Source organism: Enhydra lutris, unplaced genomic scaffold (assembly GCF_002288905.1).
Source record: "Enhydra lutris kenyoni isolate GAN:26980312 unplaced genomic scaffold, ASM228890v2 scaffoldscaffold3, whole genome shotgun sequence".
Lineage (NCBI taxonomy): Eukaryota > Metazoa > Chordata > Mammalia > Carnivora > Mustelidae > Enhydra > Enhydra lutris.
Window position 1 is genome coordinate 59,341,492 of NW_019154087.1, and position 27,993 is coordinate 59,369,484.

General features: G+C 35.2%; 1 protein-coding gene across 1 annotated transcript in view; it reads left to right on the forward strand.

Moving 5' to 3' along the window:
* The first annotated feature begins 2,691 nt into the window (after nucleotides 1-2,691).
* The window catches only part of LOC111152959 (annexin A10), a 75,633-nt gene continuing 50,331 nt past the window's right edge, over nucleotides 2,692-27,993 (forward strand). Inside the window, exons 1-3 of the mRNA XM_022511721.1 lie at nucleotides 2,692-2,700; nucleotides 4,951-5,032; nucleotides 13,701-13,795. Coding sequence (XP_022367429.1) covers nucleotides 2,692-2,700; nucleotides 4,951-5,032; nucleotides 13,701-13,795 — 186 coding nt within the window. The remainder of the gene's footprint in view (nucleotides 2,701-4,950; nucleotides 5,033-13,700; nucleotides 13,796-27,993) is intronic.

Sequence of the window (27,993 nt, forward strand, 5' to 3'; positions counted from 1 at the left end):
TTAGTAAGTTAAATTACATTCAGTTAACTAAGCAATCTATATTTATTAAGAACATGCTATTTGTCTCAGTTCAGGGATGCACTTAATTTCAGCTGGGTTTCCAAATTAGCTACCTATGCCATCCATATCACTCCTTTTTATTTCATCCTTCATGTTGCTTTAGGATATTACTACTGGAACTCAAATCAGATTAGTTTACTCTTGCAAGAGAGTCTTAAGACACTGTGCTCCCATCTTCCAGATCACTTACTTGCTCATATGTAAGGCTGGGAAAAAATTTTGCCCTATCAAACTAGGAATACTTCCCTCCCCTGCATCCTCTTCTCCAGCCTAATTTTTGTTTGTCCATCTCATTTATTTGTCTCTGTTCAGTTTTCCTAACATAAAGCAACAAATATGATAAGTATAACAAATTTTTAAAAATCTGCTTAATTCATGTATATACTATATTTGTAAAAAACAAGTTTTATCATGTTTATTGTGTATAAAACCAGGTCATTCAGCCAAAAATCTCATTTTTTAAAGAAATCATTTAACTTAAGTAACATCACCAGTAGATGTAAACATTTTGAAAAGAAGTCTCACATTGAAAATCACAGTATAGATTTGATATACCATAGTCAAGGGATATAGAATCAAATTAGAGGGACACTATGTTATAAAACATGTACCATGTATTACATAGTAAAATTATCAGTTTTAAGAATAGGTAGCAAATGGGAAAATATAAGGTACTGATTTTAAATAAAAATGCAGTAAGTTCTAAGGGTTAGTAAAAGAAGAGGTCAGAATAGATTCATTTCATCAGAGAGACTGGTGTTGGATATTAAGGAATGCATAGACTATGGTTGAGCACAAATTTTGGGGAAAATATCCAAAGGAAAGATCAAATTACTTTAAAAATAGATGAATATATACCTACAGGTATATATCATAGTCATTAGAAAAAGTTTTATGGCCCAAAATAATTAATCAATTATTTTTCAAATAACTGTTTAATTCAGGAGACAACACTAAAAACTAATAATTGACTATTTCAATAGATTTAACTGGTCAGTTTAGTCAAAATGATCATTAAAATAATGGTGATTGCCAGAGCTTTGGAGGACTGTATGTGCTTGGTGGGTGGAGTGGGATTGGGAAATGTTGGTAACAGAGTACAAACTTCCAGTTAAAAGGAAAATAAGTTTGGGGATCTAATGTACAGTATGGTGATTTTAGTTAACAATACTATATTATGTACTTGAAAGTTTCTAAGAGTAGCTCTTAAATGTTTTCATAAGGAAAAAAAAGGCAACTGTGAGGTGGTAGATGTGTTAATCAACCTTACTGTGGTAATCATTTCATAATATATCCAGATATTATATCATGTTATACAACTTAAACTTATACAATGTTATATATCAATGACCTCTTAATAAAGCTGGAAAAATATTATCAATAGATAAAATCAATATTCCAGTGACAAAATAAATAAAAAGAACATTAAAATGTACCATATATAGAATAGTGTTGCTGACCTGAGCTTAAATGCAACATAATAATTGGTATAAAGATAAATATAATGGTTTACTACTATATTTAAATAGTAAATACATTCAAATGTGTTATTATTATATTAAAAACAAATATAATAGTTTGCAATATAAATGGGCATAAATGACAAATGCTTCCTAGAAAAACTATGTTTTGTGAATTACTAAGCATTTATAATTTTCTTTACTTGTCTTAAATTTTTTTCTGAAACATCTTTAGTGTATTATTTTAATGCCAGTTGACAAGGAAATAAGGATTTGAAATGGCAAAAAAAGTTGAGAACTGTAATAAAAACAGAAAAAAGTAATTTTTACATTATATTGTAAAAATATGTTGCACTAGTAATCTGTATAAAGATTAATGACAAAAACTCCAAAGGAAAAAAATCCATGGACTTTTTCCTTTCACTTACAGATTGTGTCTAATAAATCACTGTAAATATTTACAACCTCCTTTATCTATAAATTTTAGAGCTTTTTTCTTTCTTCCCTATAAAAGTATATGCTTTTATTTTATAGCACTTACTCCAATGAAAGTTCTGGAAAATCCTAGTCTAGCCCGTAATGAAATGCTTTATAGTAAACGTCTAAAACTGCCTAGATAACTTACACATATTTAACAATACATCTTATTATTTCAAAAATATTCTCTCTTTTATAGCTTTTTTAACTATTTTATTTATTTATCTGAGAGAGAGAGAGTACAGAGGGAGAGTGAGAGGGAGAAGCAGGCTCCCTACTGAGCAGGGAGCCCAATGTGGGACTCAATCAGGACCCGGAGATCATGACCTAAGCCAAAGGCAAATGTTTAACTGACTGAGCCACCCAGGCATCCCTTTTCTATAGTTTAAAACAGATTTTGGCTGATAGCAGTCAGCAAAATTAAGGTCACCAAGCAAAAAATGGTATTATCCATGCAAGATTTGTCCAAACAAATCTTTCAAGTCCTAAAATAGGGGAAATAAACTATCTCTTTTTCCATGCCTAAAAAAGAAAAAAAAAATTATTTTCCCAGGGGGGAAAATTTTTGAGAAAGAGCTATGTAGACAAAAAGGCAGTGACAAATAGCAGAAAACAATTTTCACATTCAATATATAGCTGTTCTTTCAAAAGTTTACAGCATTCATTTTTCTAGGATAACAAGATTCAAGGGAAAATGCTTCAGGTAAGGAGATCTCAACTTAAGAATTTACATTAGACCCTACTATTTAAAATTAATTTAATAAATAAAAGAAGAACCAAAGTTTATCTTCTTAATAGAGTCCCAGTGAAACAGGTTAGTGGATAAAAGAGATAACACTCATATTGGTTCCTAATATATAGCACACAGAATTGCGGATTGGCTCAAGAGAATTTAGTCTCTAGATCATCTCCAATAAATTTGAATATCAGAAGCAAACTGCATGCACCTTAGCAATGTAAGATGCAGACCATATTCTTATTTTAATTACATATATCTGTCCATATAGGCATTTAAAAAGACATTAAAAATATTATTAACATGGTTGTACTTAAGAATAGATACCACCTCACACCAGTCAGAATGGTTAAAATTAACTAGTCAGGAAACAACAGGTGTCGGTGAGGATGTGGAGAAAGGGGAACCCTCCTACAATGTTGGTGGGAATGCAAGCTGGTGCGGCCACTCTGGGAAGACAGTATGGAGGTTCCTCAAAAAGTTGAAAATAGAACTACCCTATGACACAGTAATAGCACTACTAGGTATTTACACTAAAGATAGAAATGCAGTGATCCGAAGGACCATGTGCACCCCGATGTTTATAGCAACAATGTCCACAAAAGCCAAACCAATGAAAGAACCTAGATGTCCATCAACAGATGAATGGTTAAAGAAGATACATTATATATATACACAATGGAATACTATGCAGCCATCAAAGGAAAGGAAATCTTGCCATTTGCAACAACGTGGATGGAACTAGAGGATAATATGCTGAGCGAAATAAGTCAATCAGAGAAAGACAATTATCATATGATCTCTCTGATATGAGGAATTTGAGAGGCAGGGTAGAGGTTCGTGGCAGGGGGAGGGAAAAATGAAACAAGATGAAACCAGAGAGGGAGACAAACCATAAGAGACTCTTAATCTCACGAAACGAACAGAGTTGTTGGGGGTTGACAGGTTTAGGGATAGGGTGGTTGGGTTATGGACATTGGGGATAGTATGTGCTATGGTGAGTGCTGTATATTAAGAGTGATAAATCCCAGACCTGTGCCCCTGGGGCAAATAATACATTATATGTTAATAAAAAAGAAAAAAAGATAATATAGCCATATCACAATTATTATGTGGTTTCCAGTCTACTTCAAATAAACAACTTCATCATCATTAATATTAATCAAATGAAATTCAAACTGAATTTTTTTTCTTTTTTAGTTTTCACTCAAGTGAACAATATTCTTAGTCACTCAAAATCTTTTCATAAATATTTTGGTATAAGTATATGTATATTTCTTGGGCTAGATATTATGGTGCAATCTTAATTAATTCTCTACTGTTAGAAAATGGGCACTAGAAAACTTCACCTTCTGTTAAGATACCATTCTTATAGAAGAGCTTCATTAATGCCAGAGTTCTCAAGGGCTAGTAGACCCATTTGCTATGGGAAGGCATTTTTTCCCAATGTTCCTGGACACACTGACAACAAACAGGGAGAGGCCTCATTCTTAATAAATTTTGACTGATGGTTCTCCTGTGCTGAGTGTGATGTTATGGTGCCTATTCCTGACTGGCTCTGTCTGAAATAATGGACCATGTGGATTCAAAGCCTAACATAAATGTGCTGCCATTTTTATTATTAGCAAGAAAGAAAATTTAAATGGAATGTCAGTCAGGTTTTTATGTTTTTCTTTGCAGCTGCAAATTCCAACTAAAAAATCTCTGCCCTATCTATAATACCCAGATTTTCATGAATCTCATAATCCAAATTCAAACATTTCAATTTTCTCTAGTATGATTTTAGGGCCCCTGATGTGGAAAAAAGCTGTGGTGGCAAGTGCTACTTCTGATCCATATAAATGTCATGAATTCCCCCAATAGAGCTCTCCCATTCAGTTTCTTTAAATAGCCCCCAATTCCTAAGAAAATGTTCACTACTTATTACAAAGATTTATATTTATTTGATTCTCACATTTTCTACTGTTGGCTCTAGTATTTCAAATTCCTAGATGGAATAGAGCCAATATAATAGAGGTCATTGGATTTTTAAAAATTCTATCAATTTGCTCCATATTATTAACATACAATTAACACATTTGTTTGATAGACTTGTGTGTCTTAGAGTAATTTAAACATATAGATTGTTTTTGTTTTCATTTATCTGCAAAAAAAAAATATTCAAGTATTTCCTATAAAAAATACTGTTATCTCTTTCTTATTGACTCTTCCCATTAGGTTCAAGGAACCATCTTCCCAGCTCCAAATTTCAATCCCATAATGGATGCCCAAATGCTAGGGGGAGCACTCCAAGGATTTGGTAAGCCTGATCATTTCCATCATCTTTTATTGTAATTTTTTTCACTCTACCTTGTTTTAAGATTGTAATATGGGTGTAAAAATTTGATGTGTAACAGAAGGCAAAAGCAGATTAAAACAAAAAGCTGGGCAAGGAACTAGAATAAGAAGAAAAATAATAGAAAAGGACAATCGTGGTGAACCTATTTGCTCTCTCAATTGCAAGTATGATCTTGACATGTTTTTCCCTTAAATCCTTAAATGTCTCATCACTAACTACATTAAATGAAATCCCAAACCAAAAATCATCCTAGGAAAAAACATCTTTCCTTGCCCTTGTTTACTAGCCATTTATTTACTTGTTTGTTCATTCGTTTGTTTGTTTGTTTGTTTATTTATTTATTTGGAGGGGGTACTTCCATTTCCAGCCAAATCAGACTTTCTGCTTTTCCCCAAGTTGGATCTGTGTTTCCTCATCTCCATAAAACTAGTCCAATAATCCCCGGCCTGGAATGCCATTTTCTTCTCCTTTTACTTTGCATCCAAATTATTTTCAAGATTCCGTTCAAATAATAATTCCTTTTTGAATTGTACTTTGGGCACTCCAAACTCAACCAGCTGTGCCAACGCCCAAGGCACCCTCCCCTGCACTCCTGTGTCACCGATCTCATTTTCATTGTGCTTGTCCTTTTGTGTCACCGCAGACTTCAGGGTGCTCCCAGAGCATGGAGTCTGGCATGCAGGTGCTTAATAAATGGATGTTCAATGAATAAAACTAGAGTTCAGAAAAGGAATGTAGAGATAAGGGAGGAAAACTGTTGAGTTCTTAAAAAAAAAAAAAAAAAAAAGATTTAATCTTTAAGAAATGAAATGGAGCTGGTAAGCATCCATCTGTTTTCCTAAACTAAAACTTGTTAGAAGACTTCTGGTGAGCATGAAGATAAACACTGAAATTTTGCATAAAGCATGCAAACCCTTTTATAAGAAAGCAAGCTCTTAACTTTGAAGACAAGATCGCCTTTATGAGAACTATACTGGGTATGCCTGTGTATGTGTGTATGTGAGCACGAACACATGTATGCATGCTCATTTTCATGTTTTATTCACTAACAGAATCTCACAGGAAAACAGTAAAGGACTTTAAACATGCTCTCTAAAGCTGACTTTAGGAGTTTGTGATGCTTTCATGCCTTTTAAAATCTAGTCACCACTAGAAAAATAGAGGCAAGTTAACAAAAAGTTATGGATTAACTTTGACTTCAGGAGAATAATTTTTGCTTTAAAACTATACATCAATCTATTCACTGAAAAAAAATTTCTTTGCTCCAGTTTCAATTCTCCCGTCATAGCAACATTAGGGTCCGAATGTGGATTCATTTTGACGATTTTAAGTTTTTGCTTGTCAGTGTTTTAGACTGAAGAATTTCAGGGGGGTTAGGGCTTGATTGCATACTGTCCACTCCAGCATTGCAGAGCCAGAACACATCTCAAAATGCTCTGAAGTCTATCCATCCTGATGACCCTGGCGAAGTGTAACTTAAAAAAATAATTGTTAATGTTTTCCTTGGCTACTATGAGGGATTTTTTTTATAGTTTTAGTGAGATATAATGGATATCTAACATTGTATAAGTTTAAAATGTAAAATGCGATAATAGGACGGGTGTGTGTGTGTGTGTGTGTGTGTGTGAGTGTGCGCGTGTGTGTATACAGTGAAGTTATTAACACAATAAAGCTAGTAACATCTCTTTACCTGACAAAATGATAATTGTTGTTGTTATTATGGTAAGGATATTTGGGATTTACTCTCTCAGCAACTTTCAAGAATACAACACAGTATTGTTAACTACAGTCACCATGCTGTGTATTATTAGATCCCCAGAACTTATTCCTCTTACAATTGAAAGCTTGTACCTTTTGACCAGCATATCCTCATTTCCCCACCCCTCAGCCTCTAGTTGTTTCTATGAGTTCAGCTGTTTTAAATTCTACATATAAGTGATATCATACAATATTTGCCTTTCTCTGACTCATTTCACTTAACATAATGCCCTTGGGATTTATCCATGTTTTCTCAAATAGCAGGGTTTTCTTCTTTTTTATGACTGAATAATATTCCACTGTATGTATATGTGTGTGAGAGAGTCACATTTTCTTTATCCATTCATCTGTTGATGGAACTTTAGTGGTTTTCACTACAGTGAATATGGAGGTATAGATATCTTTATGAGATAATGAATTCATTTCCTTTAGATAAATATCCAGAAGTAGAATTGCTATATCATTCTGTTTTTAATTTTTTGAAACACTTCCACACCGTTTCCCATTGTGGCTATACCAATTTACATTCCTACCAACGGGAATTCCCCTTTCTTCATATTTCTTGTTTTTTTGATAATAATCATTCTAACAGGTATAAAGTGATATTTCATTATAGTTTTGATTTGCTTTCCCCTAACAATTAGTGATGTTGAGCACATTTTCATGTACTTATGGGCCTTTTGTATGTCTTCTTTAGAAAAATGTCTATTCAGGTTCTTCACCATTTTTAATTAGATTATTTGTTTTCTGCTATTGAGTTGTATGAGATTCTTATGTATTTTAGATATTAATCCCTTATCAGGTATATGATTTGCAAGCATTTTCTCCCTTTCTGTAGCTTGCTTTTTCTTTCTATTGTTTCTTTTTTTTTTTTTTAAGATTTTCTTTATTTAACAGACAGATCACAAGTAGGCAGAGAGACAGACAGAGAGAGAGGAGGAAGCAGGCTCCCTGCTGAGCAGAGAGCCTGATGCGGGGCTCGATCCCAGGACCCTGGAATCGTGACCTGAGCTGAAGGTAGAGGCTTAACCAGCTGAGCCACCCAGGCGCCCCTCTTTCTGTTGTTCCTTTTTCTCTTCAGAAGCTTTCTAGTTTGATGCTGTAGTTCCACTTGTTGATTTTTTTGACTTAGCTGCTGTATTTTTCTTACAAAAATCAGAAAGCAAAAAAATACTCTAAAGCAAATGAAAATGAGAGTTTTAATAATAGTTGTCTTACGTTGTATAAAAACTCACCAATCACTCTAAAAGGGAATAACCTTCAGTTATAGTCCTTAATAGTTCAGTCCAATATCTAATTCCTTACCATTAAAAGCTACTTTCTCAATCTGTGCAGCCTTAGAATAACTGTGTTTATTTTGTCTCAATTAACATATGTAATTTCCAAGTCATCTGTGTGAGATGCTGGACAACTGGAACTATTTTTAACCTACATTCCTAATTCTTGACAAAGCTACATACAAGTCAAAATTAATTTTTTTGGAACATTCAGTGCTATTTAGAATGGACATTTTTGCTTTATTCCTGATCTTTTCCCCCTTTAAGTAAAGTTCCCTATAGGTTTTGCTGAGAGTTTTCATCTTGAACAGGTGTTAGATTTTGTAAAATGCTTTTTCTCCATCTGTTGATACAGTCAACAGTTTCTCTTTTTTATTCTATTGATGTGATGAATTATGTTAACTGATTTTTCAAATGCTGAGATAAGACTTGCACACCTGAAATAAACACCACTTGGTCATAATGCACGATTCTTTCTATACAGTGTTGAATTCAATTTGCAATTTTTTGGAAGAATTTTCATATCTGTGTTCATGACAGATATTGGTCTATAGTTTTCTTTTCTTGTAATGCTTTCTCTGATTTTGGTATTAGAATAATAAAAACTTCAGAGAATGATTTAGGAAGTATTCCCTCTGCTTCTATCTTCTGGAAGAGACCATAAAGAAACAAACAAAAGAATCATATAATTTTATTCTTTAAAAGTTTGGTAGAGTTCACCAGTGAACCTGACAGGGCCAGGTGTTTTCTGTTTTGACAAGTTTAACTTGTGTTTAACTTCTTTAATAGATATAAGCCTATTCATATGTTTATTTCTCTTTGTGTAAGTTTGGGTAGATTGTGTTTTTGAAGAAATTAATCCATTTCATCTATAGTATCAAATTTATGAGTACAGAGTTGTTCTTAGTATTCCTTTCTTATCCTTTCATATCCATAATATCTGCAGTAACATACCCTCTTTTATTTCTGATATTAGTAATTGTATCTTCTCTCTCTCTCTCTTTTAGTTAACTTGACTAGGGACTTATCAATTTTATTGATTTTTTTCAAAGAATAAGTTTTCAGGTAAATTGATTTTTCTCTATTAATTTATTGCTTTCAGTTGAATTAATTTCTACTCTAATTTTCATTGTTTACTTCCTTCTGCTTACTTCAGACTTACTTTGTTCTTTTATTCTAAATTTCCTAAGGTGGAAGTTTATATTAGTTAATTTAGGTCTTTATTTCCCACATATTTATTCAAGGACATAAGTTTTCCTCTACTTATTTCATTGCCTCATTTAATAAATTTTAATAGCTTATATTTTCATTTTAATTAATTTTTTTTTAATTCTCTTGAGCCTTCTTTGACCCATGTATTATTTACAAGTGTGTTTTTCAATCCCCAAGAATTTTAGGGTTTTCCAGCTATCTTTCTGTTATTGATTTCTGGTTTAATGACATTCCAGTCTAAGAACATAATTTGCATGGCTTCTATTATTTTAAACTGGTTAAGTGCTGCCTCCTGACGGTGCATGGGAGAAGAATGAGGCACAAACAAGTCAGCTGAAAGAGAATGGGAGCAGGGGATGACAGTCTTTTCTACTCCCATTCTCTTGCAGCTGACTTGTTTGTGCCTCATTCTTTTCCTGTGCGCCATGTTTGTGCCTCATTCTTCTCCCGTGCGCCATCAGGAGGCGGCAGTTAAAGTGTATTTTATATGAAGTCTATCTTAGTGTTACATGTAAGTTTGAGAACAATAGATAATCTGTTGTTTTTGGATGAAATATTCTATAGATATGAATGATATTAAGTTGACTGATGATGGATGATGATGTTGACCAACCATATTCTTATAAGTTTTCTGCCTGCTGGATCTGTCCATTTATGAGAAAGAGGTATTAAACTCCAGATAAAATATTGGATTCATCCATTTCTCCTAGCAGTTCTATCAGTTTTGGCCTCATGTGTTTTGATGCTTTTTTGCTGGGCTCACACATATAAGATTTATATCATCCTGGAGAATTGACCCATTTACCATTATGTGATGGTTCTTTTTATCCCTGATAATTTTCCTTCTTCTGAAGTCTTTTATGTTAAAATTAATAAAGCAGCTCTGTTTTTTTCCAATATGTTAGCATAGTATATCTTCCTCTATCCCATTATCATCTATCTCAGTGCTATTCAGATATAATTTGAAATTTTAGAAATAATTATTTTCTTGCTTAGTAAACCCCTTTTACCTATTTGACCATATAGTCAATGTTTATTATTCACAGATTCCACATTTGTCGATTTGTCTACTTGTTAAAATTCATTCATAACACCAAAATCAACATTTGCCTTGCTTTCATGGTCATTAACAGATGTATGGAGAGACATGTAAACTTTGAGTTACCAGAGTGCATATTCCAGCTGAGATTAGACAAGATGATGTTCTGTCTTCTTGTTTCAGTTCTCATACTATAAATGTGTCCTTTTTGTGGTAAATTTAATGCTATATATTTTTTTGTAGGTCTATATTTTTTGTTGATGATTATGTTCTTTAAAATGCCTCCCAAATGTTGTGCTGAAGTGCTGTCAAGAGTTCCCAAGCACAAGAAGAAATATTATTGAGAAGATATGTACATCAGCTAAGCTTCATTCAGAAATAAGTTTTAGTGCTATTGGCCATGTTAATATAGTACATAGTACATCCAGAAAAAAAGATAAAATTCACTGATCTATAGATGAAGCTGTCCAGAAAAATGCTAAAGTAACATCTGTTCTATGTTATAAAGCTATGGAAAAGCAGCTAAATTTGTGAGTTCATGAGATAATAATTGATAATATAAAAAGTAGTGAACAGCTCTCTTTTGAAAGTAGTGATAGATGGCTTGCATGTTTCAAAAGGTGATACAGCATAAAAACTGTTAAACTTTTAGCTGAACAAGTTCTGTCGATCAGTAGGATATAGAATACCTCCTTAAGGTTATTCTTTAAAAATATCTCCTAAATTTTATACAGGAAAAAAACATGTGAGAAAAAGACAGAATTCAATGCTGAGGAGAGAGGCTTGTTTTCATAAGGACATTGGCAAACAAACATACATGTTGTAAATGGCATTTCTATTGACAAAAATATTGTGACCAAAGGTTACAGAAATCTAACTGTATATTCCCCTGCAAAGCAATAGCTCAATATCTATTAATTCAATGTTCATAACAACTTTGTAGAAAACTACTACAAATAACAAGAATCAACTGTGTATCAAAGAAGCCTATAATATTGCTACGGTTTGTTATACCAGGCTTTTCTGTTAAACCAGGTAATAAAAATTATCTAGAAATTCTTGTCAGAATACAACAGGATAGGAAAGAAAAATTTAAAACGATTGTAAAGAAGAAATCAAAATTTCTATTATGTGCAGAGTATATCATTTGTATCTAGAAATCTAAGCTAATCAAATAAAATGTTATTAAAAATTGTGAGTACAATAATTTTTCTGAATAGAAGGTAATTTTATGTTTATAAATTTTTTTACAAATTCAGTATCATTTATTTAATTTAGCAATTATGTGTGAAGAAACAAAATAAAAACAAAGTAAATGTCAACATACATGAAAATATGAGTATTTTTTTAACAAAATTAAGTCTCTTGCCATTTATAAAAACTCCACAAACCTTTACTAACTCTTTCAGAAAAGAAAAACACAAATAATTTAGCAGATAGTGACAAAAAAACAACTTTTTAAAATTGATTCCTAAATTTAGTTATTTTAATTAAAAGTTCTTAACAAAGTTTTGAGATCCATATCAAATTAATCTGAAATATCCTGGTAGAATAAATGAGCAAGAATTGCTATGAACACTGAAAAATAGAGATTCAGTCAGAGAGGTAAATTGTAGATAATCCCAACAGAACAACACAAAAAACAGGAGAGTGTAGTAATTACATAAATGTGAAGACAGTAAAAATGACAATGGATATAACTGAAAAATCTTCTGTTTATTTTTTTTTTAAATCTTCTGTTTATTATTAAAAATATCTTCCCTTTGGAATTCCCATCATGCAGTTAACAGACTCCATAGAACTATTTAGTGTCCTTTGTGTCCAGGCCATTAACCAGCTAGCTCCAGGGCAATACGTTGCTCTATGCCTCTCACAAACCATAAATCTCAGTGTTTGGAGCCAACTCTATCCTCCTTCCTTCCATTTTATACCTACAGATCATTCCTCTCACCTATGTAAAACATCCTGCTCTCCCTTTTGTTTCATAGGGCATAGTTATGTATGTAAATCCTGGTGACTAGCCTTCATTCACTGGATATTTCAGTACCTGACTCAGCTTTCCTAAAAACCTAAGGGCATCCAGGATAGCTTTAATTTCCAAAAAGATGATCTGCTTAATATCCTAGCCATTCAATTCCTTTTTCTCTTCATTAAATATCTACTTTTGTCAAAGAAAATTGTACTATACAGAATTAAACAGGCAAGGAAGACTTTATTCAAGATAATTGCAACAGAAATCAAGACTTTACAATAGAGGAAAGAACTCAGTTCCTCTGAAACAAATGGCAAGAGAGTTTTTAAGGACAGAGGGAGGTGGGGGACTAGTTGAAAAGTACTGGAGAATACCGGGAGTTGGGGGTGTTTGTCAATGCGATTAGGACATCTGTGTTTGCTAATTAGTTCTTAAGGAAGTTGGGATCCTATCCTCCCACAGAGACTAGGAGGTAGGGATTCTATCTTTCTTGATGATTATATTTCAAAGAGATGGCTCCCAATCTTTGGGGAAAGACATTTCTGGATTGTAAAACTGGCAAGTGATTGGCAGATTTATATCCCAAAAGAGTAAAGAAAAATTTACAATTGCAAGTTTTCCAAAGTAAATGCTCTGAGAAAAGGGGGATCAAAGGCATTCAGTCAGAAAGAAACCTGTCTAAATTTTAGTCAAGTTGAGGGAAATGTTAAGGCCTTCTTGGTCAATCTACTATGACTATAATTAGAGCTAAATTTGTTTAAACTTGTTGCATATTTCAGTGTTATACCAGTACAGTGTGTTGGCATATAAGGAAATAAAGGCCTCATACATCCAGAATCAGCCTTGGTTATAGGAAAAAGAGTCCACATTCCACGCCAATAAGAGGTTCACACAGTCCCTCAGAAGGTTACACAGCCCTTGTACTTTTATACTTTCCTTCTTCTGGAGGTTTTGAACTGTAGCTGTTATTTTTGTCTTAATTTATCTTCATTATAATTTACATCTCCTTAACTGTAAAATAAGAAAGATGTTGTACCCATTTAAATACTAATCAGCTTGAAGGTCAAGGAAGCCTTTTCTGGTGGGTTGGAGAGGTGGTTGAAGAAAGACCATATTTTTTATTCTCCCGTATTTTTTAGTTGGATCTTTTTAAAGGAAAATCTGTAGGCATAGCACCAAAATGAGAGATAGGAGGAAACTAGCCTTCATCAAGTGTTGCTCTGTGATTTCCAATTTTAGTTAAAATTGCTCACTGCTTTAAAGTACCATCAGGGATAATGCTTGCACCATAGTTTTTGATCCTTAGATAATGGCTTCTTCCAAACTACAGAGTAGCAACTTTACTAATCTTCAAATATTATTCTTTTCCAGGCTGTGACAAAGACATGCTGATCGACATTCTAACTCAACGCTGTAATGCACAAAGGCTGATGATTGCGGAGGCATACCAGAGCATGTATGGCCGGGTAGGGTCTCTTCATCGTGACCTGTTCTAGGGCAAACTCCTGGGAAATCACAACCCTTTAAGAAAACAGATACTGTTATTCTTTTCAGTCTCATAGATTACAAAGATCTCAGACTCTAATGTATGTCAGAAACAGTTCCTATGCCTCTAACATGTTCCAAGGAATGTAAGAAAGACGTATCTATGTGTGAGGCATGTTCACACTTACAGTTACTCCATCAGTCCTTTCTCAAAAATCATTCAGCTTCATAAAATGAAAGTTCTGATAGTCTTACACTGCTAGTTGGTCCAATTAGGCTAAAAATGTTGCACTGGAAACACCCGTGTCAAGCTTTAGGGAAGGAATAGAAAGGGCTAATGATCACTAGGTCAAAAAAATAAGATCTTTCCTGCAATTCTCCACAGGTCTTCACCTAACTCTCAACCAAAGTGAATTCTGTACTAGCTTTTCTTCTCACAGCATGCTGTTATAGAGACCATTAAAAAAGAATGGCAGTTAAAAATAGTTTAAGGCAATAAAACTATCCATAGTGCTTTAAAGTAATCACATTCTAATTTCAAAGCAAGTACCATTAAAGATTCCTTTCTTTTGTTATGCATTTAAACCACAGATTCAGAACAAAAACTCTTCAGGCCAAAAGGGCTTGAAATAGCAATTACTTTGTCAACTGAGCATTATTGATGAAACACTATCATAAAACTTTCTCTGTAGAGTTAGCTCTTATAAATTCACTCCATCTCTAAACCTCAGTCTTTGAACAGCTATAATACATGAAATAAAGGGTAGTCCTCTGTTGTAGAATAAATTAATAATTGAAGATACCACTACTAGTTATATTAGTTGAATTTAGGCATAGAATGAAACCAGTTTGGTTTTTTTTTTTCAGGTAAACTGCTACCGTAGCTTATGTTCCCATGATAACAGTGCTAGTTTTCTTTTGAAAGAGAACATAAAAACTATAAAAGTTCTAGCATCAGTAATCTAATATTGTCTAATATGCATATTGTTACAAGAGTGGTCATTTTTCAGTATTTTTTAACTCAAAGGTTTGCATACATCTTTGCATTTTATACATCAGGTTAATTTAGGTTGAAGGCATTACTTTATTTTAGTCTACAAAATTACACTAAAGCAGATTAAAGCATTAAGAAATGAAGTACTTAAACTCAAGGAATAAAAAATCTATTGAACAATTTATACCCTCAAAGGTCTCAAAGTTTGTTAAACTCTACCTCTTCTGAATAACCCATATTGTGTGGAAAAGTTTGACTAATAACACTATCACACCAATGGAAGAAAATGAGTCATGCTGGCCCCTTTCCTCTAAAATACCTTTGTCATACAGTCTTCAAGCCTTGAAAGTTATCTTTCCTCTCACATTTCTCTCTTTTTCCCTCACTTATACCATCTTGATTCATTTGGTACCCAGACTAACGTGAAACTTGTAACTGGTACCTCCTACTTTGTGCTTTCCCGTTCTCATCTATCCCCACGCTGAAGCCAGAATGATTCCAAATCTAGATTTCTGCTTTCCTCACTCGGTCCCTGAATGTTTATCATATTTTTGCCTCACAAATATCCACAAGTCCATGGAATAAACCAATACCTTCCCAGCGCATACAAAGCTTACCTTGTTTCTGTTCTCCATTTTATTCCCTTTCCCCCTTCTTCACACAGTTCTGAACTACCTGTACTTCTACAAATTAATTGTACCTGCTCCCTTACCTTTAATCAGGGTGTTCCATCTACTACCATGTCCTGACTCTCCCCTCCTCAAGCTGCATACCTGCTCATCTTCCCAGACACTGTACACTTCCTCACACCACTAACCTTAAACAGAATGGAATGGACTTGGGCTGCTACTGCATTCTTTACGTAACTTCCCCCTCAGTGCCTAATGACACATTAGTGAGCTTGTTTATATGTGCTTCCCTTACCAGAATATAAATCCTCAAAAGGTGGACTGCATTTCATCCAGAAAGTTTAGCACAAGTATCTATCTAACATGCCAAGATTGTTTAATTATGTTTGTTGAATGACACTGTGAAGGTATAGTTTTTGTTGCTCTTATGAACCCTTTCTGCTGTCACACTCACCCTCTGCCCTGGGCTAGGTACTTTCTGCTGGGGTCCCAGAATCCTCTGTGCATACTGCTACCATGGCCTTGACACACTAGGTTGTATTGGTTTACTTTTTTCTCTTGATGACTAGACCGTAATCCCCTAGAAAATCAGGGACCAGATTATTTGCTACTATCCCTCCAGAGCTCAGTCCAGGGTCTAACATAGAAGACAAATTTCATTATAGAATAAGGGAATCTAAGAAATTATATCTTGTCTATTTAAATTTTTATTTTAAAAAGTGGAGGGGACATCCACTTATATATACTCAAGTATTATCTACTTTATACTTCTGTTATCTTCTGCTATCTTTCCCTTTCTGTGGTGAGAGTTTATAGATTTCCTATAAGTTAGTCTTTGATATTTTTTATTTTTTATTAATATGGATAATTAAGATTTGACAGAATTTATTTATGTATTTATTTTTTTGGTTGCTGAGCAAAGTGCAAGTCTAGGCATGCTTCTTAAATACTTATTTCTCGGTATTTTACATTAATGGAGAGCTGCTAAATGTCATCAACTCTTCCTCACCCAAAGCACACTAATCCCTACACTAAAATGAAAAACCTTTTGGAATGCCTCTGACTGACATATTTATCAACATAATTAACGAGGTCATTCCTGATCTTCCTCACCAAAGTAAAGTACTTTACTGTAGCCTTGCAGTGAAACCAAGGGAACAATGCAACACCTCTGGGGCTAGGTGGGGAAACTACATATCTGATAAGTTTAGCAATTAGACAATGATTCCTGAATGGGGTTCAAATTCAACCTTGCAGTAATTTATTCTCTCAGTGTTCATCCAAAACAGGGATAATCAGCTCTGAAATATCCTAGCATCTGGAATTCATTAAAATTGTAGTGTTGGTTATATAATTTAGTGCAGCAGCTAAGTTGCCCTGAGTCACACGAAGTTAGAACTTGAACCAAGGTTATCTGACTCTAAATTATGTCTTTCAAAGTTTCTCAATATCTTAACTGAATAAATACCAGATATAACAAAAGCAGATACCTATCTATACTGTTAACTCTCTCATATTCTTCAAGGCTTTGCTCAATGTCAGCTACTCAGGAGGACCTAATCTGATTGCCCTGTTTAAAACTGTCACCCACCCCAAAGCCTATGCCAGCATCCCAGATCCCTTCCCCCGTTCTTTACTTTTTCCTATAACACTCACTGCCTTCTAACATACTACATAATTTATTTATATATAATTATTATTTATTTTTCGCCACCTCTCCCTAACATAAGCCCCACGAGGAGAGTAATCTTTGTTTGGTTCACTAGCATGTCCAAAGCACTCATGACAGTGGCAGGCACATAGTTGGTGTATCCCCTCAAAATTTAAATGTTGAAGCCCTAATCTCCCAAAGTAACTGTGTTTAAAGATAAGGCATTGAAGGAGATGATTAAAGTTAAATGAGGTCATAAAGGTGGGGCCCTAATTCTATAGGACTGGTGTTCTTAAATGAAAAGAGATACCAGCAGAGTGTATGAACAAAGGAAAGACCATGTGACCATATAAGAAGACAGCCATCTGTAAGCCAAAAAAAAGATGCCTCACTCGATAGCAGCCCTGCCAGTACCTTGATCTGGGACCTCAGACTGTAAGAAAATAAATTTCTTTGTTTAAACCACCCAGTATGGTCAGCTGTTAGGGCAACCTGAGCAGACTAATGCAGCTGACACTCAATACAGAGATGTGGGGAGAAGTTTAGATGGCAGAAGAGTACAGGTACCCTAAGCTTGCCTCATCCCTCAAACACAGCTAGTTAAATATCAAATCATTTTGAATACCTAAGAAATTGATCTGAGGACTGAGAAAGCAAAACTACACAACTAGAGATAGAAAATCAGCCACATCGTGGAAGGCAGGAACAGAGGAGAGTTGATTTGGGGGAGAAGAGAATCATAGGTATTGTGAAGGGGAGAGAGCCCTGATCACAGAGAAGTGAGAGAGAGAGAGAGAGAAAGCACACACAGGGATTGCACAAGAAAAATTCTTCCCTGAAACCATTGACTGGAAAAAGGAAACTGACTATCTACCACAAGTTTTTATAAACAGTGGAACACAAAGTCTGAAGTCTTGGTGGTCCACCCCATCTCTAGAGTCATGCCCAATAGGCTTGGCTATGCTCTGGTGGGAAAGGAATGTGGAGACCTGCAGTTTCCCTGCTTGGAATGCATTTGGGAGTAGTGGCATAGCCTCTCTAGGGACAAAAACACTGGTGGTGCCAACATGCTACCCAGTTCCTTATCAGAGGAACAAAAACACCAACTGGGACAACAAACCCTGGTGCTGGCTTTTTGGCTACACTTTACCATAAACTTAGAATGGTTGAGGGCTGCCTGGGTGGCTCAGTTGGTTAAGCATCTGCCTTTGGCTCAGGTCGTGATCCCAGGGTCTTGGGATTGAGCCCCACCTCTGGCTCCCTGATTACTGGGGATTCTGTTTCTCCCTCTCCCTCTGCCCCCCCCCAACTCATGCACTCATGCTCTCTCTCTCTTTCTCTCTCAAATAAGTAAATAAAATATTAAAAAAACAAAACACAAAAACTTTGACAGTTGCATGGTTGCACAACCGAGTTCTGGGACAAACCGGCACCAGCTACAGTGGAACAAGACCTTCCCCCCAGGGGATCAGCATGGGTCCCTACCCCACAGATCTCTAAAATTTGGAGTTGTGAAACTCAGCTGTGTGCCCGAGATAAAACACAGAAGTACTGTCTGATATGGCCAGTAGGTAGACAGCTCCGATGCAGGCAGGGTGAAGGCAGGGGTCTGACAGCAGCCAGAGACACAAGAGAGGTACTTGTTTGATCTTCTGTGAGGGCATTCTGAAGAACAGCAGATGCAAACTCCCTGCTCTGTGGACAAGAGAGCAAGAGACTGGCACCATCATTTCCCAACATTTCCCCCCAACTGACTGACTTCAGTGAGCAAAACAGTGCCACCCAGTGGAGGCTGGAGTCATTTACATCAGCCCCACCCCCCACCCCCATGCCCTTCAGGTGTGTCTCCACAGGGCAAGTCCACCTGAGAATCAGCACAACATGACCCACCCCCAGAAGAGTAGCACAAACTTCTTGCAAGCACCAAGTCTACTGATCATAGAGTGCTGCAAAAGTTCAACCCTAGGGAAAATAGAATCTAGCTGTCTTTTTTTGGTGGGGAGCAGGAGGGAATGGGATATAGGTTTTTTTAATAAGCAGACCAAAACACACCTAGGATCTAGCTTTTATTTTCTTTTTCTTTCTTTCTTTCTTTCTTTCTTTCTTTCTTTCTTTCTTTTTACCTCTTAATACAGCTATTACTCATAGGAGCCAATATAAAACAGACTTCCCTAATAATCACACACACACACACACACACACACACACACACACACACACACACAAAACAGTGACCCAAACAAAATGACAAGATGGAGGAATTCACCCCAAAGAAAGAACAGGAAGTCATGGCCAGGGATTTAATCTGTACTTACAGATACAAGTAAGATGTCTGAACCAGAATTTAAAACAATAATTATAAGAATACTAGCTGGGCTTGAAAAAAGCAAAAAAGACCCTAGAGAATCCCTTATTAAAAAGATAAGAGAACTAAAAACTAGTCAGGCCAAAATAAATGTTATAACTGAGATGCAAAACTGAATGGATGCAATGATGAGAATGGACAAAGCAGAGGAATGTATCAGTTATTATAAATTACGAAAAATAATGAAGCTGAAAAAAAGAGGAAAGGAAGGTATTGGATCACAAATCTAGACGTAGGGAACTCAGTGACTCTTTAAAGCACAATAACATTCATATCATAGGAGTTCCAGAAAAAGAAGAGAAAGAAAAGGGAGCATCAGGTTAGCTTATAGCTAATACAGCTTATAGTTCAGCATATATCTGAAAACATCCCTAATCTTGGGAAGGAAACAGACATTGAAATCCAAGCAGCATGGAGAACTCCCATTAAATTCAAAAAAAGCCAGCTATCATTAAGACATATTATAATCAAATTCACAAAATTCACAGATAAGGAAAGAATCCTGGAAGCAGCAAGGGGGGAAAGCCCTTAACCTACAATGGAAGACAGATTACGTTTGCAGTAGATCTGTCCACAGAAATTTGGCAGGCCAGAAGAGAGTGACATGATATATTCAATGTGCTGAATGGGAAAAATATGCAGCCAAGAATACTTTATACAGCAAGGCTGTCATTCAGAATAGAGAGAGAGATAAAGAGTTTTCTACATAAACAAAAACTAAAGGAGTTCATGACCACTAAACCAGCCCTGCAAGAAATATTAAAGAAGGCTTTTCGAGTTGTGGGGGGAGGGGAGAGACCAAAAGCAACAAAGACTACAAAGGAAGAGAGAACAGCATCAGAAACAGCAACTTCACAGTTAACACAATGGCACTACATTCATATCTTTCAATAATCACTCTGAATGTAAACAGACTAAATGCTCCAATCAAAATACATAGAGTATCAGAATGGATTAAAAAAAAAAAACAAGACCCATCTATATGCTGCCTAGAAGAGACATTGTATCATAATTAAGGGGGATTATCTATCAAGGAGATCTAACAATTATAAATACTTATGCCCCTAATTTGGGAGCACCCAAATATATAAATCAATTAATAACAAACAAAGAAGCTCATTAAAAACAATATGATAATATTAGGGTACTTTAACAACCCATTTACAGCAATGGACAGATCATCTAAGCAGAAAATCAACAAAGAAATATGGCTTTGGATGACACAATGAACCATATGAGATCTATTCAGAACATTTCATCCTAAAGCATCAGAATACACTTTTTTTTTTTTTTTTTTGAGTGCACTTGGAACATTCCCCAGAATAGATCACATACTGGGTCACAAATCAGTCCTCAACAATCCCTCAAGAAGACTGAGATCATACCATGCACATTTTCAGACCATCATGCTATGAAACTTGAAGTAAATCACAAGAAAAATTTTGGAAGGACCAAAAATACATGGAAGTTAAAGAATATCCTACTGAGGAATAAATGGGTTAACCGGGAAATGAAAAAAGAAATTTAAAAATACATTGACACAAATGAAAATGAAAGCACCAAGTCCAAAACCTCAGGAATACCGCAGTTGTAAGAGGGAAATGTATTGTAATACAGGCCTACTTCAAAAAGCAAGAAAAGTCTCAAATACACAACCTGACCTTATTCCTTTAGGAGCTAGTAAAGGAACAGCAAATAAAGCCTAAAGCCAGCAGAAGACAGGAAATAATAAAGATTAGCAAGAAATAAATATATAGAAACAAACAAAAATAGTAGAATAGATCAATGAAACTAAGAGCTGGTTTTTTGAAAGAATTAATGAAATTGATGAATCCCTAGCCAGATTTATCAAAAGGAAGAGATAAAGGAGCCAAATAAATAAAATCACGAATGAAAGAGGAGAGATCACAACCAACACAACAGAAATACAAACAATTACAAGAGAATATTATGAAAAATTATATGCCAACAAACTAGGCAATCTGGAAAAAATGGACAATTTCCTAGAAACATACAAACTACCAAAACTGAAATAGGAAGACATGGAAAACCTGAGTGGACCTATAATCAGCAAAAACTTGAGTCAGTAATAAAAATCTACCAACAAACAAAAGTCCAAGGCCAGATGTTTTCCCAGGGAGATTCCATCACTTAAAAAAGAGTTAATACCTATTCTTCTCAAACTGTTCCAAAAAACTGAAATGGAAGGAAAACTTCCAAACTCAATCTATGAGGCCAGCATTACCTTGATTCCAAAACCTGATAACAAGCCCACTAAAAAAAGGAATTAAAGACCAATATTCCTGATGAACATGGATGAAAAAATTCTCAATAAGACACTAGCAAGTAAAATCCAACAGTACACTAAAAGGATTATTCACCACAACCAAGTGGGATTGATTCCTGGGCTGCAAGGGTAGTGCAATATTCACAAGTCAATCATTGTGATATACAACATTAATAAAAGAAAAGTTAAGAACCATATGATCCTTCAATAGATAAAGAAAAAGCATTTGACAAAATACAGGATCCTTTCTTGATAAAAATCCTCAATAAAGTCGGTATAGATGGAATATATTTCAACATCATAAAAGCCATATCAAAAAAACCCAGAGCTAACATCATCTTCAATGGGGAAAAACTAAGAGCTTTTCCTCTATGGTCAGAAACAAAAGAGGGATCTCCACTCTCACCATTACTATTTAACATAATACTGGAAGTCCTAGCCTTAGCAATTAGACAACACAAAGAAATAAAAGGCATCCAAATCATGAGGAAGAAGTCAAACTTTTACTATTTGTAGATGACGTGATACTCTCTATAGAAAACCCAGAAGACTCCACCAAAAAATTGCTAGAACTAATACATAAATATGACAAATTCACAGGATATAAAATCAATGTACAGATACCTGTTGCATTTCTATACAACAATAATGAAGCAGCAGAAAAAGAAATCAAGGAATCAATCCCATTTACAATTGCACCAAAAACAATATAACTACAAATAAACCTAGCTAAAGAGGTAAAAGATCTATATCCTGAAAACTATAAAAACACTTAAGAAAAAAATTGAGGAAGACACAAAGGAATGGGAATACATTCCATATTCATGGATGAAAGAATAAACATCATAAAATGTCTGTATTACCCAAAGCAACCTATACATTTAAAGCAAGCCCTATCAAAATACCAACAGCATTTTTCAGAGAGCTAGAACAAAAAATCCTAAAATTTGTATGGAACCACAAAAGACACTAAACAGTCAAAACAATCCTGAGAAAAAAAAAACCAAAGCTGGAGGCATCAAAATTCCCAGACCTCAAGTTACAGACTGTAAAGCTGTAGGGATCAAGACAGGTATGGTACTGGCACAAAAACAGACACATGGATCAATGGAACAGAATAGAAAATCCAGAAATGGACCCACAACTCTATAGCCAACTAATCTTTGACAAACCGGGAAAGAATATACAATGGAAAAAAATACAGTCTCCTTAACAAATGGTGCTGGGAAAACTGGACGGCAAAATGCAGAAAAATGAAACTGGACTACTTTCTTACACCACACGCAAAAATTAATTCAAAATGGATGAGAGACATAAATGTGAGACAGGAAACCATCAAAATACTAGGAGAACACAGGCAGCAAACTCTCTGACCTTGGCCATAGTAGCTTCTTACTAGACACATCACTGGAGGCAAGGAAAACAAACACAAAAATGAACTATTGAGACTTAGTGAAGATAAAAAGCCTCTGCACAGTGAAGGAAACAATCAACAAAACTAAAAGACAATCTATGGAATGGGAGAAGATATTTTAAAATAATATCTAATAAAGGGTTAGTATCCAAAATCTATAAAGAACTTATCAAACTCAACACCCAAAATACAAATAATCCAATTAAGAAATGGACAGAAGACATGAATAAACACTTTTCCAAAGAAGACATCCAGATGGCTAACAGACACATGAAAAGATGCTCAACATCACTCATCATCTGGGAAATATAAATCAAAACCAAGATGAGATCCCACCTCACACATGTCAGAATGGCCAAAATTGACAACACAGGAAACAACAAATGTTGGTAAGGATGCAGAGAAAGAGGAGTCCTTTTGTACTTTTGGTGGAAACGCAAACTAGTTCTGTCACTATGGAAAAAAGTTTGGAGGTTTCTCAAAGAGTTAAAAAATAGAGCTACCCTATCACCCAGGAATTGCACTAGTAGGTATTTACCCAAAGGATACAAAAATGCATATTCAAAGAAGTACCTGTGTCCTGATGTTCATAGCGGCATTATTGACAATAACCAAACTGTGGAAAGAGCTCAAGGGTCCATTGGATAAACAGATATTGGATTAATGGATAAAGTAGAAGTGGTATATATACACAAAGGACTACTACTCAGCCATCAAAAAGACTGAAATCTTGCCATTTGCAATAATATGGATGGAGCTAGAATGTGTTATGCTAAGCAAAATGAGCCAGTCAGAGAAAGAAAAATGCCATATGATTTCACTCATATGAGATAAACAAAAGAGAAGGGGAAAAAAGAGAGAAAGAGGGAAGGAAACCATAAGAGACTCTTAGCCATCATGAACAAATTGAGGGCTGATGGAGGATGGGTATCAAGGAGGGTACTTGTTATCATGAGCATTGGGAGTTATATGTAAGTAATGAATTACTAAATTCTACTCCTGAAACCAATATTACACTGTATGTTAACTAATTAGAATTTAAATAAAATTTTGGGGGAAAAAAAACAGACATGTGAATGTGTGAAGAGTTCAAGTTCACTCTTCAGACCCATCTTGTTCTCATAATACTTTTTTTTCCCTATTATGTCTCAGTTTCATGGTTAAAAATATTGACCTTGAGCTATCAACATACCTAGGAAGTAGCTGGCTAGAAAATTACCTTAGCTACTTACAAGTAGCATTATGATGTCACTAGCACCAGTAATAGGTGTGACATCTTTTCATCTATCCTCACTTTTACTTTAGAAGCGAGGGGTGGATACAGTTTTAGTCTCAAAAGTTTAAATTCATTATACAATTTATCACAGATCAATTACGCATGAAATAAGTAGTTTAAAATGGTACAATTACCTTATCTTTCAAATAAATAATGGATTAGATATACTCCTTTTGGTGAACCTTTACTACCAGGAAAATAATTTATAATTTTAAGAAAATTTTCTATAGAATCAATCAAAATTTTATAAGTTTAGAAAAACCTCTGTATATGTTTGTTACAGCCTGAACAATTATTTATCTTTAAAATAACATACAATGTCTGCCAGAGAGGGATGGAGGAACAGGGAACTGGAGGGAGGAAAGAAGGGAGGGAAGGAGGAAGAGAGGGAAGTAAGAATAACGGAAAAAGAAAATTAGATACTCCTAAAGCCAGGCCTAATTAGTCTTCAAAACACTCTCTAAAACAGTTCCGTAAATTTATACTCCCACCTGCAATAAATATATAATGGTTCCCATTTCCCTTAAATCTTCATAAAACTTCTGAAGTTGTGACCAATTTTATAGATATAAATGGGATCTCATTATGGTTTTAACTTGCATTTTTCCCTGATAAAATGTAATGTTGAGCATCTTTTCATGTTTTTTTAACCTCTTGGTTTCTTCCTTTTTTTTTTTTGTTTTGAAAATTGTCTTTTATTGATAATTAACGAGGAGTAGAAAATGAAACAATCTTTTAAAGGAAATGATTTTTGTCCAAAGTATGAAGTATAAGTTGAATCTCAGAAAATGGCAATGCTAGAATTCTTTCAAGGTTTCTCCCTTTTTTATTTTATTTTTTTTTTAAGATTTTATTTATTTATTTGACAGAGATCACAAGTAGGCAGAGAGGCAAGCAGAGAGAGAGAGAGAGGAGGAAGCAGGCTCCCTGCTGAGCAGAGAGCCGGATGCGGGGCTCGATCCCAGGACTCTGGGATCATGACCTGAGCTGAAGGCAGAGCTTTAACCCACTGAGCCACCCCGGCGCCCCTCGCCCTTTTTTAAATTAACTCTACATTGTCTTATTTTCCTTTCAGTAGCTTGCCATTTATTGATTTGTATTTATTTACATAATTTGGATATCAGTTATTTCTTGTGTATGTAGACTATAAATATTTTCTCCAAATATATGGATTAATTTCAAATTATGTTGTTGTACAATCTTCTGTCAAAACTGTGAAAGGTAATGAGCCTTTGACATACAAGATAGCAAGCTAACCAGCCAAGATAATCACAGATATTGTTAGAAGACAGAAGACTCCTGAATCAAAGACAAAATACAGTTTATCATTCACAGTCATAGTGGTTACCAAAATGTCAGAATTTTTGCACCAGTTCCCTGAGCCTCAATCCCAAAATTCAAGGCAAAAATGACCAAATAACACCTGCACATGCAGTGGGTTCTACTGCAGAAGAGAAACCATGAGATTAGAAACTTCAGCCAGAATGGATGGCTGCCCATCACTCATCTCTATTTTATGATGCTAATTACTATATAAACATCCTTGGAAAGCTAGTCTAGAACAAAGGCTGTCAGTGCCTCACTCTGTGTAACATTCAGAAACATGAGATCTACAGAAAATTGTCTTCCAACAACATCACCTCTCGTTTCATTTCACCACATTCTATTTTCACTATTGGCTTTTTTTACCTATGAGCACACCAGTCCCCAGGCCACTCTTATCATTCTGATTAACAAAGGCTGAGACTAAATCCATCAATTTGTCTCATACAGTATTTAATTATCAAAGAATTCCAAGCAGCAGGGGAGGTCAATTGGCAGTATTGATTCCAACCATGCCCCCACAGGGACCTGGACCCAATGAATTCAACTAATCCCATAAATCATCAAGCCTATCTCAAGAAGCTGAGTGGCTTATTCTGAAGTTTTAGTAATGACCTTTCTACTTGGTTTGAAGTTTTCATCTAGATACAGCAAGATGAATTAGTGATGGCAGAGACTTCAACTTTGCCCACAAGGAGGAAGTCTAGAACAAGTCTATCATCCATAGCAACCTTGGCTAGTGAGTTGAAGTTGTCCTAAATACCTTCTAGAGCCAAAGTGGCGTGATTATGTATTCCTTCCCCAGGTGCCAAGGTTGTTGTTCTTGTTCCACCATTAGAATATTGTCACTTTTCTAGTAGTTGTAACTTCATCATTTTTCTTCTTTTTTCCAACTCACACCCAAAACTTTCTTTTGGAAGGCTCAGATGCAGGAGGGACAAACGTATTTTTATAAAACTTCAAAAAAGCCATTATGTCACACAAGCAGTGTACTCAACTAAATAGTCATTACCCTTATGATCTAGGACCTTGAAAGTCCAGAGGTACTCTGGTGGCTTAACCAGAATTGTTTGAAATCCTGAGCCCACTTTTCCTTAGACTTCCAACCACAGAGTAGACCAATAAGTATACCCTGAGGCTGACAATGTTAGGAGAAGGAAAAGAATCATCATGACCAGGAATGGTCAGGATAGAATCCCAAATTTTCAAAATAGGTCTACATAGTTAGAGGAAAACTCCTGTTTCTCTCTACACCACTCAACACTTCACTTCTGACACCAAATGTACAGATTATTTTCCTCAAACTAAATAATTCTCATACTAACTACCCAGAGTTACCACAGATCCTACAGGTTAAAGGCTGTCTCCCAAAATTTTCTCTCACTTCAGACATCCTAGATTGTCACCTGTACTTCTGAATGACTGGCTGTAAACTGGAGGCTCCCACATCTTCCTCCTTGAGTTCAATAATTTGCTAGAATGACTCACAGAACTCAGGAAAGCGCTGTACTTATGATTCTTAGTTTATTATAAAGGATATAACTCAGGAACACAAAAATGGCTGAGATGTGTATAACAAGGCATGTGGGACAGGATGATGGATTTTCATGCCTTCTCTGGGCATGTCACTCTCCCAGAACATTGATGTGTCCACCAACCTGAAAGCACTTCAAACCTCTGTAGTTAGAGTTCTTATAGCGTCTTCATTATATAACCACAATTGATTGAATTACTGGTCATTGGTGAATAAGCCAGTCTCCAGCCCTTCTTTCTTCCCTAGAGATCAGTAGGGCTGAGGATTCCAATAGAATCCTCTAGCAATCAGCCCCTTTCCTCAAGATCACCTCATTAGCAAAAACTCAGATGTGACTGAAAAGGGGTTATTATGAACAGCAAAAGATTATCCTCTCACTCCTATCAAAAAAAGGACAAAGTTTTAGTAGTTCGGTGCCAGACATGGGGGTTGGAGCTCAAATATATATATATTTTTTATTATATCACAATAACGGTCTCCCACACTTCATTATGATTATCCAGGAGAGAAAACTGCATTCAGTGACCAACTGCCCTACTAAGCTGTGTATATCAGAAGGAGGTAAAGAAGACAGAGCCAGAAATTTTATTGAGTCAATCAATTATCACCAATATCAGAAGCCTATGGATGGTAGAGACTATGGAAGTTCAATCAAATAGCTTAACTGTCAGTCTATTGTTGAGTGACTTTTGTAATATGCACTGAA